The sequence below is a fragment of the Antechinus flavipes genome, chromosome 2 (genome assembly GCF_016432865.1).
Source record: "Antechinus flavipes isolate AdamAnt ecotype Samford, QLD, Australia chromosome 2, AdamAnt_v2, whole genome shotgun sequence".
Classification (NCBI taxonomy): domain Eukaryota; kingdom Metazoa; phylum Chordata; class Mammalia; order Dasyuromorphia; family Dasyuridae; genus Antechinus; species Antechinus flavipes.
The window spans coordinates 162,461,769-162,475,485 of record NC_067399.1 but is presented as its reverse complement, the minus strand read 5'-3'; the positions used below and the strand labels follow the sequence as shown (position 1 = coordinate 162,475,485).

The following is a 13,717-nucleotide window of genomic DNA, read 5'->3' as shown; positions in this document are numbered from 1 at the left end:
TCAGCATAATCTACCTAAAAACAGGAATACTTGGGCAGCATAATCTAAGCAGATTTCTTCTTCCACTGTGTGTAAGACATGTTATTACAATATTATTACAATAAATACCTTTGGAAAATATTTATCTCTTTGTTTCATACCTCACTGGATGTTAATAATCAGGACTTCAAAATACTTTTATCCTTGCACTCATCAAGGAATTTTATATGACCTAGATGTATACATGAAAGATATGTCAACGGACATTCTTAAAGGCAGTTTGTTCGTGTGTGTGTGTGTGTATGTGTGTGTGTGTGTGTGTGTGTGTGTGTGTTCCTATATATATAAAATTAAAAAAAAAAAAAAACAGCAATACCTTACTTTTTTTTGTACCTTTCAATCAAAAACGTGACTATATAGATGTAATCATCAATTCTAGAGAATTTGCAAAAACCTGATTATCATATGAGGGTTACATGCATTTTCTAAATCTTTCTGGGGCTTCTGTGAGTCCTCTGTAGATAATGCATATTTCCATAGGAAATAAAGGGTGTCCTTTATTTCCTAAAAAACATAAAACTTTGTCAATCCTTCTCCTATTTTTAATCAAAAATAACCCTAGCATGCATTCTCATAAGAATTTTACAAAGATAAGAAGGCAAACAGATGGATTGGTGGTTACTGATTTTATCTCAGTTATCTTAATATAGTCTATGAATTTTTCCATTCTTATAATATCTTCTATTTTCCAAGGTATCTTTTAAATTAATTCCTCAGGGCTTTCACAATTCTGTCACACATAGCATATGTAGCCACCAGAGTTTACTTAGTCTGGTCTAGCCATTCTTTAAATTTTATCTTAATAATTGTCATTTATTCTTAATATGGCACATGAGATATTGCAGCATGAAGGTCCAAATGTTCCTTAGGTGCGGCTAAAAATTAATTGCCATTGGAATGAAAACAATTTTATTCTACTTTATATCTGTTCATATATTTGATAATTCCATCCACAACATGAATGACATGCTCATTTGGGTTTCTCTCCCATTGTTTTTCATTGTTTTAAAAGGTGTATATTTGTATTTGATAACTCAACTAAATCCTCATTGTAGCTTGTATGTGATACTACATATATAAAGGCTACATTGGCCAAATCTGGTCATTAGAATATCTCCACAAGAATCTGCATATAGATTTAATGACAAATTATAAAAGGCCAGTCTAATTACATTCATTAAGGTCCAGAAGATTGGCTATCAGTTAATATTCCCTCCATCTTCACTACAGTACAGCCAAATATCATCTTTATTGATAGAAAGTATAGCCATGCCAATAAAATCAAAGTCTTTGAAAAACAACAAATTACTTAATAAAAAAATAATATCTCATTGGTGTGTTGTTTTGGTGACCTTACTTTCTAGTGAGGTAATTGAAGAAAGATGAAGTCCACAAGTCAGCTATTTTGAACCAAGTTTCAGGGAAAAAAAAAAAAAATTAGGATCATAGAGCCAGGATCAAAAATACAGAGCTAGAAGAATTTCTGGAGGTTCTTCAATCAATTTTATTCAATCACTTTTAGAGATAAGAAAACTGAAGTTCATTGGGAGCAAATGATTCAGCAAAGGCCCCAGAATGAACTAATATGTAGTAGTAGACAGGGAATTTGAAGCAAAGTTTTCTGACTCCAAATCTAGCTATTAGAATAAATTCAAAGGGGGGGGGAGGGAATATATATATATATTTCCCAGCGGGAGATTCTAGTCTCTTAATCTCAATGTTCTCAAATGGATTTATAATTACATTGATTGCAGAATTCACACCCATTCTAACCCATCAAATTCAGAGTGAATGTAAATACCAATTGCTTCTATTTTGACCAGAAATCCTGAGAGTCTTCCCCAACCAGACTGGGCTTGGAATTTTGTTTGGTTTTTTGTGACTAAGTAAAAGAGGCCATTCTTTGTTTCAATTCTTACCTAGGCTTAATCATAGAATGGATGATCTCTCAGTCAAATTGAAACCTGTTAAAGACCTTAGCTCAAAAAAGCCAAGCTCTTTCACTGCAGCCAGGACCATCTCAAGTTGTTCTGATCTATATCTGGCCACTGGACCCAGATGGTTCTGGAGGGAAAAGTGAGGCAGGAAAGTGAGGGCCCTGTTCCTCCCTCACTTAACTCTAACTCACTTGCATGTCATAGAATTACCTTTCAGATGTCAGGGTTCTCTTTGAAAAAGAACAGACAACAACAATTCACCTCATGCAACTCACATTTTTACTATCTCCAAAATTCCCAGTGGGGGCTATCTACCAACCTAGAGGTCTTTCTCACTTCATCCTGATATCAAAAAGGGATCAGGAGACCTGTCTGGTTGCCCACCCATAATCCCTTTTGCCTGCCATCTTGTCTTCTTAGCATACAATTTCTTAATTTCCTAAAACTCCTTAAATTGATGGTAACACATTGTGACTTGTTCACACACATGCCGCAGACCTTTTCATTGCCTTTTGTGTACTCATCTTTAGTTCTTTAGAGACAATATTCATCTCATCACCACATAGCAAAACACTCAAAAAAAGTTAGGATTAAAAAGATGGGTCTCTATTCTTTCATGCAAAACCTAGAGTCCAAAAGTGTCCTACAATTTCCCAAAGACAATCCAGCCTTCTTTTTCTCTCCTTTTAAATTCGACCAAAAATCCCTGTCCATCTTTTATTTTCTTTCCAAGATATACAAACTGATGAACAAGTTCTATAATCTCCTCTTCCAGAAGCTCTGTGATTCTTTTAATACAATCAAACCATATCAAAGAGAAGTGCATCTGGAGACTCTCACTATTCCCAAGCAATCCCTCTTAACCTGGACTCTACACCAGACTTTAACATTATCACCATGAATACTGTTTAGCAAATCAAACATTACTTCAATACACTGCAATATGATTCAAGAACACAGGTGCTATGGTGAATTCTAAAACTTATCAAGAATAACAGCTTCAAATGAAATTTAAATAAATTTTAAAATTTTATTTCAGGTACTTACTACTTCTCTTAGTCTTCTTCCTCTACTTTTCTCCCTCAATTTTATCATCAATCCCTTAAGTTATAGGACAGAATAGACCTCTCCCCACCCCTTTCCAGATGTAATTAAAACAGAGCGTTATACCTGGCCAGGCAAGGGAAAATTTGAAAACCCATAAAATTCCACTTTTATATTCCAATTATCTGAACTGATGATATACTATACTTATATTTTCACCATACAGCTTTTAATGACTGTCTTCATTGTCATAGATTATAACAATAAAATTTGCCAAGAGAAAACAAAATATAATTACAATGTTCAATTGAAGCCACGTAAAGTGACTAATTAGATTTATTTCTACCTTTAAGTGATATAAGATTATTCCAGTACTCAGAAGGTCATCATCAATGCCAATCAGATGAGGCAGCTCAGAATCCAGAACAACTCCAATTCCTTCTTTCCTCAGGGCTAATGTTTGTTCCTAAAATGAGAAGGGATTTTTTTAAAAGGTTAAATTTATTTGAAAGAAAAGTCAACTGAAAGAAAAAAGTCAACCTAACTGTTTAAAGGGGAAACTACATTCTTTAAATAGAGTACTTAAATGCCCCAAGATTTACTTTTCATTAAAAACCAAAAAAGCATTCTAACGTGTGGTTATAAATTTCAATTAGAAATCCCATTGCATGCTGGAATTATTCATTATATTTATTTTCACATTCAATTCTAGCAGATAAAATCCACTAAACTTCCAGAGCTACCTTATGTCTAAATCCTTCCAGACCTAGGTTAAATGCTATTTCCTCAACTAAACTTAGAATACACCAAGTAAAAGGAATGTCTCTCATCCCAGAAGGGTTTTACTCAGCAAAGTCATATGGCTGTCAGACCATGAACCTGTCTTCTGATTCTATCTTCAGGGTGTTTTCCCCTCTTCTCTCCTTTTAGCATAACTTCTTGTGGACAGTTAAGTTAGTCAGTAAAATACTGCTAATTGATTATTTGTTAGGGACAAAATAAATATCACCTGTTTTTCTAACAGATAATGAGGTAATAATAAGAGAAATCAAATAAGAATGGGCCTGGAAAACCTACTCTGCTTGCCAGAAAGATGGGAGTTGGAGGCAAAGGGCAAAGGATTTTGTCAGAGTGCTGCTTTCCACCAAATAGGCAAGAAGAAATGAAAAGTGTGACTTTTTCACATATAAGTGGTTGCAAGATATATGGAGCTCATAAAGATGGCAACATGTAAATATCAACCTCTTTCAGACTTATAAGAAGCCCATTTGCATTATATAAAAGTCTGTTTTGGGCTCTAACTGATCACTGTAAAAGAAGTATCTTAGCCTTTTAGTGGATTATAGATTTTTGGCCATTAGAAAGGCAACTAAAATTACAATCTAAAGTCAAATGATCAATTATGCCACAGGTAGTGGTGGTGGTTCTGCCTTCTCTGACTCTGGTTCTTAGTGAAGAAACTGGAGTGGTCAGCTTATTTTACAGAAGAGGATACTGAGTTAACAGGGTTAAGTGCCTTGCCCAGGGTCATACAACTGGTAAATGTTCTAAGTGTAGATTTGAAGTTGGGTCTTCCTGACTCCAGTCCAGGCATTCTATCCACCACCCCTCCTTCTCCACCCCAAGCTGAACCTTAGGTCCATGTGAAAATATAAACCAGCAAATTATTTGAGAACTCTGGTCATCAAGTCAAGAATCCATAGCAGAAGAGGAAATCCCTCTTCCAGGGTTGCTCTGTAGAGAGAATCAGGCCTAAGGAGCGACAGGACAAGCAGCAAGGGAGCAGCATGAGGTCCCCATGAAAATCAACTCACTCAATAAGCATAAGCTGGCTGAGTGCCAGGAGCTGTGCTTTATGCAGGAGACACAAAGAAAACAGGCCCTGTTCTCAGGGAACTCACTGTCTAACAGGGGGCAACAAACGATGAGGACCAACGAGACACCAGGAAAAACTGGAGAAAGCCCACAGAGGGGAGGTGGAGAAGTCAGGGGAGGTGGGGGTGGGGGTGCCAGCTGTGTGCTCACCATGCCCCCTTCCTGGTGAGGAGGGGAACACTTACAGGAAGGGACCCAGAAGATTTTTGGGAGCCATCAGCCCCAGGAACCTTATCACTCTCATTCATTCTAGCCCCGGCAGACACCCCTCCTGAGTGCCCCTGTCCCCAGGGCCATGGCTTCAGTCTGCAAAGGGGAGAGATGGAGAACTCCTGTTAGGGAGGGCAGTTATGACTTCCCTCCCCTTCAGCTTCCCCCTGGAGGGATCTTCTTCCAGCAGAGCTCAGCCCCTTGAGGCTAGGGCCTGCAGTGATCCCTTTTTCTGTTTTTGGCAGGCCCAATGCTCAGCCCAGTGCTGGGTACTGATGTGGCAGGCTTATGCTATGTCAGTCATTTTGATAAATGGGCTTACTTTGAGCTAACTGGCTGAGTACTACAAGTGAACCCCAGACTGAAGACTTGTGCTGTATGAATAGTCTCCTTGGAGAGGCGTTAGGTCTTCATAAAAGGATGCACAACCATTTATCACAGATATTATAGTGGATATTCCTTTCATTCAGGGGTCAGACTAAATACCCGTGGACATAACTTCCAACTCTCACATCCTGTGCTTCTTTAAGAATGAACTCACAGATTAGTATTTATTTGAACCCAAGATATTCTTCTCTTAGGGGACCCAATTTTTGATCTTGGGTTGGAGGGGGAAATGCTACCCACACTTGGTGATACATGAAAAACTAAGAATATGACTACTAAAACTAATTTCAATTTCAATGCCAAATTTGAATGATTATACAAAAACCAAAAAGTAAAATAAAACAACATATTATATTGGAATTCATAGCAGCAAAGCCTAAGTAGAAATAATTGAATAGGTGAATAAGATCCTTTAGGATATTATATCTAGCATTCCCTGAAGTCAGAAGGCCTGGGTTCACATCCTACCTTGTATGACTTTGAGCAAGTCACTTTACTTCTTTCAGCTGTAAAATGAGTGCAACTGGATGATCTCTAAGGTACCTTTCTCAATGTAAATCTATGATTTTAGTTCTACCTCTTCATTTTATAGAAATGTTAGACATGCCCAAACTAGATAGGTCCAGTGCTTTTACCTCTGAACTACACGTGGAAAAGTCCTTAGAAAGTTTTTTTTTTTAAATTAAAAGAATATATAACAATAAGAAAAGATAGCAATAATCATATAAAGCTATAAAATTTCTTATTTATAAGTAAAATAGTTTTCATAAAAATGATGCAATTAGAACTCAAAGGAAAGAAATGAACTGAGCAGGGGGGAACAACTTTGTATTAAATCTGGCAAAATTTCAATATATAGGAAGTTGACAAAAATATATAATGATATAACAATATCCCCAATAATGATGATGAAGTATACTTTCCACTTCTAGGCAAAGAAATATCAGGCAAGCAATGCAAAATAAAACCTTCATATTCAGGAATAAGCAACACATTGATTTGTTTTGCTTAACTATACTTAGGTATTGCAAGGAATGAATTAGTAGGAAATCCCCCCCCCCAAAAAAAAAAAAAAAGAAGAACAATAAGAAAATGAGAAATTTAAATTAAATATAAACTTTAAAAGTTGCATAGCAGAAATTCAGTTTCACACACAATATTCTTTTTTGGGGGCTTTGTATGTCGGAATGCCTGGACTTATAGATAACTGTTAAGTTCAAAATAAAAAACAATTTTTTAAAAAAAATGTGACAATCCCTTTCTCTCCAAGAGCTAATAACAGAGAATTCTCTTTAGAGAGATAGGAGACAAAATTCTGACTAGATGATCACAAGTGGTGCTGGACAAGAAAAAAAAAGATCATAGAGGCATATAAAGAGAATAATGTAATTTTACAAAATGTCCTCCAAAGAACTCAGATTTTTAAAAGGACGAAAAAAGAGGGATACATGTAAGCAAAGAAAAACACAAAAGACTGATATGTATTAAATATAATGCTATTTCTAAAGTTCTTAGTTTAGTGCCTAGTATACACTATTTAGTAGGCACTAAATAAATGTTAGCTATTATCATTATGGAATATATTTAAAAGGCCTTTAAAATGAACAGCAATTTGAGGGAAATGCTAAGCATTCAAAGATTAAATATTTATTAAACTACTTGGGTATCAATAATTTGGGTAAGCTAAGATCCATCCTGGGCAATAACAAAAAAGTACAGTGGGGGAGGAGGAATCACAAGTTATAAGTAAGGAAATCTATTACATTTTTGACAGCTTTTTTTATTAAGAACTCTATAGTTCTACCCTTAGAAGTAGCATTGAATGAGTCTCATTCTTGTTCCATATGATCATTCAACAAATAATTGAAGGTAATTACTTTATTTCCCCCAAGTCTTGTCTTCCCCAAGGTAAATGTCCTATTGCTTTAGACATGATTTCCAGATGACTCACAAGTCTCACTCACCTTTCTTTTGGATCTACTCTAGCTTTACAATACTTACATTAATTGCTTGTATTAGGATTTCCCACCCACATTCTCATCTTGTACTTGGAGAGTTGATTTTTTTTTTTTTGATGTATATTCAATCCTTTAAATTTATTCCAATTAACGATTAGAATCTCAGATCATTCCACTTTGCATCTACTTTCTTACCTGGTTTCAACTCTATGGAATAAGATGTTCCTATGTAGGATACCTTCTGGTGTCCCATACCATCCCCTTTCCAGTCTTCTTTTGCAATCAGTCTTCTCCCTTCAGATTCTAAGTGCTTTGAGGGCAGAGTCTGTTTTTCTTTTAATTAAAGGTATTCCCAGTGCTTAGCACAGTGCCTGGGCACATAGTAGGTGCCTAATATTTAATGGACTGGATTTAAATGTTTTCTTCTTATTTTCATTATCTCCTTCTAGCTGCTCAGGTTTCCTTTTGGATCCTGGTTTTGTTACCCCACCTGATCCCTACTAACATTATATCATCTTCAGATTTAATAATTATGCCTTATTGGTTATGAAGACTTTCCTAGAAACTAGCTTACCATTTTTAATCTCTTTATTCCTCACAATTGTAGATCACTTTATAGTTTAAGAAGTGTTCATATGTTTCATCTGACTCTCATATGAGTGAAAGACAATGTAGTGTAAAGGAAAGAGTGTTAGAGTTCAAATCAGAAGAGAAATGGGTTCAAATCCTCTTTGATATTGCCTAATCATCCTATCATGGGCACATCACAGCTATTTCTAGTCTTGTTGTTGTGTGAAATTGGCATAATATGATATATCTAGTACATCATAGGAGTGTGATGAGGAATGTTATATAATCTGTAAAACTCTTAATACCTACTTTCCAAGGTTGTTGTGAAGATAATGTGAAAAGCACACTGCCTGGTACATAATAAGTCTTTAATAAAAATCGTTTCCTTTCTTCCTACCTTATTTTCAAATTTTAAAAAAATCACTTACAAAATCTGTAATGTGAAGATTTTTTAATAGTGTGTTGCCAACCAGAAGAAGGATTAAAATAGAGTTTAAAAGATTATCAGTGATATTACTGAGAAGATTCTTACACTGAAGAATTAACTAGTAATGCAGGACCTTCTGTATAGCCAAGTTTCTGTTTGCTCAAGAAGATAGAAAGAGTATGAAGGAAAGGAAAAAGGAGATATAGGAAAAGAGGAAATTAACAACAGGAAAGTGATTCCACAGGATACAAGAGAATAATGGAAGAGTAGAGAAGGATGTGGACTTTGAAAAGCAAGGGATGAGAACATGTTTAAAAAAAAAAAAAAGATGGGAAAGAGAAAGGGAAAGAATTTTCACTTCTACTGTGGCTGATTTTTAATCATGAAGATAATGGGAGCAGACTGGGAATTTGCCTGAAATAAGATGAGGGCCAGTTAATAGGGACTCCTCTCTCTAGGGTCAGTGGATGACTGGGCCAGGAATCAGTAGGTCCCTTGTCAACTGACATTTCCAGAGGAAGACAATGGCTTGGTTTCTCAGGACTACACTGAATGTCCATTCTCCCCATCTTCCCACCTCTTCACATAATAGCAGGGAGTAAGCCACACCTAGGTGATATTCAGTATAGGGCTTCTCCACAGCAGATCACTTCCAATTTTCTGATTAGTACCTCACTCAGTAAAGTCAATTGAAGTCAAAACACCAGGGAGAAAAAAATTTACATAAAATCAAATGTGTCACTTTCCTAAAGAACTTTCAAATAATTTAGGAAATGAAACCAAGCAGACATCTTATATATTTTGTCAGGTTATATTTAAGGTTAAAAGATAATCAACACCTGACATTCTCTAAATCAAAGATTTTCATTCTGCTATATGGAATGGTATAAATAAGTAGCTACCACTGTGGCCTATAAACAATAAGGAATCGATAAATGTATGTTAAATGAACAGAAATCAAAACTATAAGAAGGGACAGCTTGCTTGTAAGATGTTACATTAAATGTACAAAGATATGGTAGAACAAAGATCTCTCCTATAAATCCATGATGTGTGTGAGGGTGTCTGTCTGTGAGATCTGTCCATGATGGAGAAGGAAGATAAAGTATTTATTAATGATTATCTTGTGACAGAGAGTGAAAGAAGCGTCGGAAATAAAAACAGAACTATTCAAATCAGGTCTGGCCTACAGGGAGCTTATGTTCTAATGAAAGAAGACAGCATGAAAGACTAGGGAAAGTCTGGTATAGCTGCAGCTGTCCTGGAAATGTCCTGAAGGCCTGGAACCATGTAAGAAAATGCCAACCTTTGGCCAAAAGAGAGATACAGTGACAAAGGTGGAAGAAAAGTTGGAGGGAAAGAGGAAGAGAGAGACAAAGAAAAACAAGATAGTAAAAAGTGACAGAGGATTAAGATAAATTCCAAGAAGCGAACAATTGAAAAGATAGCAACTTAATTTGAAATCCACTGAACACTAAGCAAAGGGAAAGATAGAATTCTGTATAACTTAAATTAAGGACTAAAAAGGGAAAGCCTATTATGGCCAGTAAACATCAGCAATACCCTTAACCTGTTCTTCCTGTCAGTCATTTATGCATCTAGTACCAGAAAAAGTGCTGAGAGTCTTAGTCTTAAAATAAAAGTCAGTGACTTCAATACTCCTGATTTACTACATTAGGGTCCTAGTAAATCTTGAAGAAAATGATCCCTCCAACTCACCTGAGGGCATTAGTGGAATTAGTATATTTTCCCCTTTCGGTAGAGTTCATAGCTAGCTAAGTAAAGCAGAGAGACAATTTTTTTTAAGGAATGATTACACCAACAGAGAAACTTTACCACGCAGCCACACACAATAAATCAGGCTCATCTAGAGAAACAGCTGCAACCCCAAGCACTAACAAGATAGCATATAGCAATCCCACAAGAGTGTCAGCGCTCTGCCCATCCCAGAATGTATGAAAAGTAACAGTATTCACAGAAAACACTTTCTTCTTTATCCAGAAGAGTGCAAAACAATTTGAGAATCTCCTCACACTCAAAGAAGAAATATTCACTTGTAACAGTTGTCCTCTAACACAGAGATTATTTTGGACTAGTTCCCAGTTAAATATTCACTTTTCCCACTGCAACCCTTTATATGGAAATATTCAGGGCTTATGGATTTTAAAGAACATTTGAAATATAAAACAGTTTCTTCAGGTCAAAAACATTACCTGGACCAGAAAAGACACACGCACACACGCAATGGCAAAAGCTGAATTATATGAAAGTTTTCCAAGATTCAGGGGGGGGAAATGAATTTGTGATTAATGCTACCCTACGGCTCTCTGACATTCAAACTGCATTCAACTACTACATGATATTATAAAAGTGTCACCTCATAAAACTAAAAACTAGGATTTAAATCATTGTTCAAGTGAAAAAGTAATTTCAGATGAAAATATCTATCACATATTAAATATTTATTGAGTGGCACGTACTGTTATGCATAATTTATGAAACACCTCTTTGACAAGATAGAATACTTAGCATAGCACAACCTGGCACCCCCTTCCATAACTACAGGCATACTGTATCCCCAAAGAAACAGATAAAACATTTAGAGCCACACGTATTTTGCAACTCAACAAAGCATTTGACAATAAGGCTTACCCAGATAAAAAGAAAACTACAGAGGATTTAGAATTTTAAGGAACATTACAAAAGAAAACAATTCACAACACAATTAAAAACCAATGATAGTTAATCAATTGATCAATAGTAATTAAGCACCTACAAAACAGTCAAACAGTCCCTCTCCTCACGCAACGGTAGATAACATGCAAACAAATATATACAGAGCAAGTTAATTTTGTCGCTATTTAATGGACCCCATTTAGGGTTTTCTCAACAAAGATAATGAAGTGATTTGTGATTTCTTTCTCCAGCTAATTTTGTACATAAGGAAACTGAGGCAAAAGAGGGTTAAGTGACTTGTCCAAGGTTACCCAGCTAGAAAGCGTCCCAGGCCATATTTGAGCTCAGGAATCTACCTAATGCCCCACCCAGCTATCCCAAGTTTCATATATGCGCGCGCACACACAGACACATAGACACACACACGCACACACACACACAGCATTAGGATGCATTTGAACTCAGATCTTTCTGACTCCAAGTCTAACTGTCATTATGCAAGATTTACTTGCCAACAAGAGTGAAGTTACCTGAAACTTTCAAGCAATGAATGAACTGTTCTTGATGAACAAATTTTTTGGATACCTGAGGATCAAATGCTACTGTTATTTTAACAGCTTTTTTTTTTTCATGTAAATCATTATAAGGTACATAATTCCCTCCCCTCAAAAAATTTTGTGTCATTCTGTGGAAGATTTGGACAATAAGCTAAATTACTTGGCATATAATGAATACTTCTATCCTCAGAATAGCTGAATGGTATTGATTTCCCCAGGTCAGATACAGATCTCTGTCTCTGCCTCTCTGATTCCTGTGTCTATCATCCCTGATTTTAGCACTATAGTATGAAAAGTCAACTTGTAATTTACCATCCCCTACCAGTCTATCTAACTCTTGTCTCTTCAGCAACAGTCCTTTCTACTCACAACTTCAGTGGCTTCCAACCTCTAAGAAGAGCCTCATTTTTTTTTCTCTTTGTTTTTTCTCTCCTTTCTTATTCTCTTTCTTCTCCCACATTTTTTTGGCTTTTCTGCAAAGAAAAAAATTGGCCTTTTAACCACATTGCCCTTTTAATAATCAACTTCCCAATCACCTGAGACAACTTAAGTGTCTCAGATTATTTGCTGTTAGTGAGTTCAAAGACTCCCCTCTTTACTAAGCCAGATATGAACATTTCAGAGAAGTTCTTTGGGAGAGAGTCCTAACCCAACTTCTCTGGATCACTGTCTATACCAACTCTACCAAAAGCTCCTATCAAGGTTAGATATCCTGTTGCCTTAAATTTCACTGAAAGCTCTGCCTTTGCAATAGTAACATCAAGACTTCTTTTACACTAAGAATATTATTAATCTGGATGTCTAGAGAGAGAAATCTTAAGAGATACTTAAAGGGAGTATTCAATTGAATGCCTGCAAGGAGTCAGTACTTGAGGTTTTTTGTTTAGTTTTAGAGGTGTCACAGAACTAAGAGGTCCCTGAACTAGGGAATCAGGGAACATAGAAGCATGACTCCAAAAGGGTCTCTAGGAGAACAAGACAATTAGAGAAGCTAATGTAATGGTCACTGTTAGCTAGGCCTCAGCAAACACATTGAGAGAAGGCCTGCTTAAAGAGTCTCAAAAACATCATGGAGCCCGAATCTCAAGACACTTAAGGAAACATGGGAGTCTTTGCTTCAAGGAACTCAAATAAGGGATCTAAACCATATATATGTTAAGCATCTTCTAGGTGTGTCTTATTCCCTTCCCTCAAGTAAGGTTTGAAGATGGAAAGAGAAACTGAATCATTGCCTTCCTCTGGGAATATCAGTCAACAAAGGCAGCTACTGACTCCTCTCTCAGTCATCTAGTGACCCTAGAGCTAGTCCCAGGGACTAGAACTTATTAAGCAGTCTTTACTTCATCTACTTCAAGCAAATTCTCGGTCTGCTCCCATTATCTCCATGATTCAAAATCAGCTACAATGAAAAATCTTTCCCTTTCTCTTTTCCATCTTTTCCTATATGTTCATCCCTAGCTTTCCAAACTCCACATTCTCTTCCACCCTTGCATTATTCTCTTATATCCTGTGCAATCACTTTACTGTTGTTAACTTCCTCTTTTCCTACAGGGAATTTTTTCCCCCTTTTCCTTTCCTTCACACTCTTTACAACTTCTTGAGCAAACAGATACCTGGCTCTATCCAGAAGACCCTTTATTACTAGCCATCCTCTCCACTTCCTTCTCTCACATGTTAAGAAGCACTAGCAGAAAGAAAAGCAAAATTAGTCTTCACACATCTCCTGACTGTCCCCTTTGACATCATCAACTTCACTTTTGAGGTTCATTCCAATCACCTTTTTTTTTTTTTAACCCAAGTTAAATCGTTGTTGAAATCTAGCATCCTCTAGGGTCCATTTTCTCTTCTTTTCTCAATACAATTAAAGAAGCATTTATTAAGTTCTATCATGTGTAGGCAGTGTAATAGGTGCTAATGAGCCACAGATGAAAAAATAAGAGTGCCCATCTTTCAGGCAATTATCTTCTTTTAAGGAAATAGGTTCCTGGCAGATAATTTGATTCTCTATTCCATCCCCCACCTAAGAATTGAGGCTTG

At 36.3% G+C, this 13,717-nt stretch overlaps 1 protein-coding gene across 2 annotated transcripts in view; it reads right to left on the bottom strand.

Moving 5' to 3' along the window:
* Positions 1-13,717, bottom strand: part of KIF16B (kinesin family member 16B) — a 341,764-nt gene that overhangs the window by 187,806 nt on the left and 140,241 nt on the right. For both annotated transcript variants that reach the window (XM_051975895.1, XM_051975896.1), the window contains exon 13: positions 3,367-3,486. In XM_051975895.1, the coding sequence (XP_051831855.1) occupies positions 3,367-3,486 (120 nt within the window). The remainder of the gene's footprint in view (positions 1-3,366; positions 3,487-13,717) is intronic.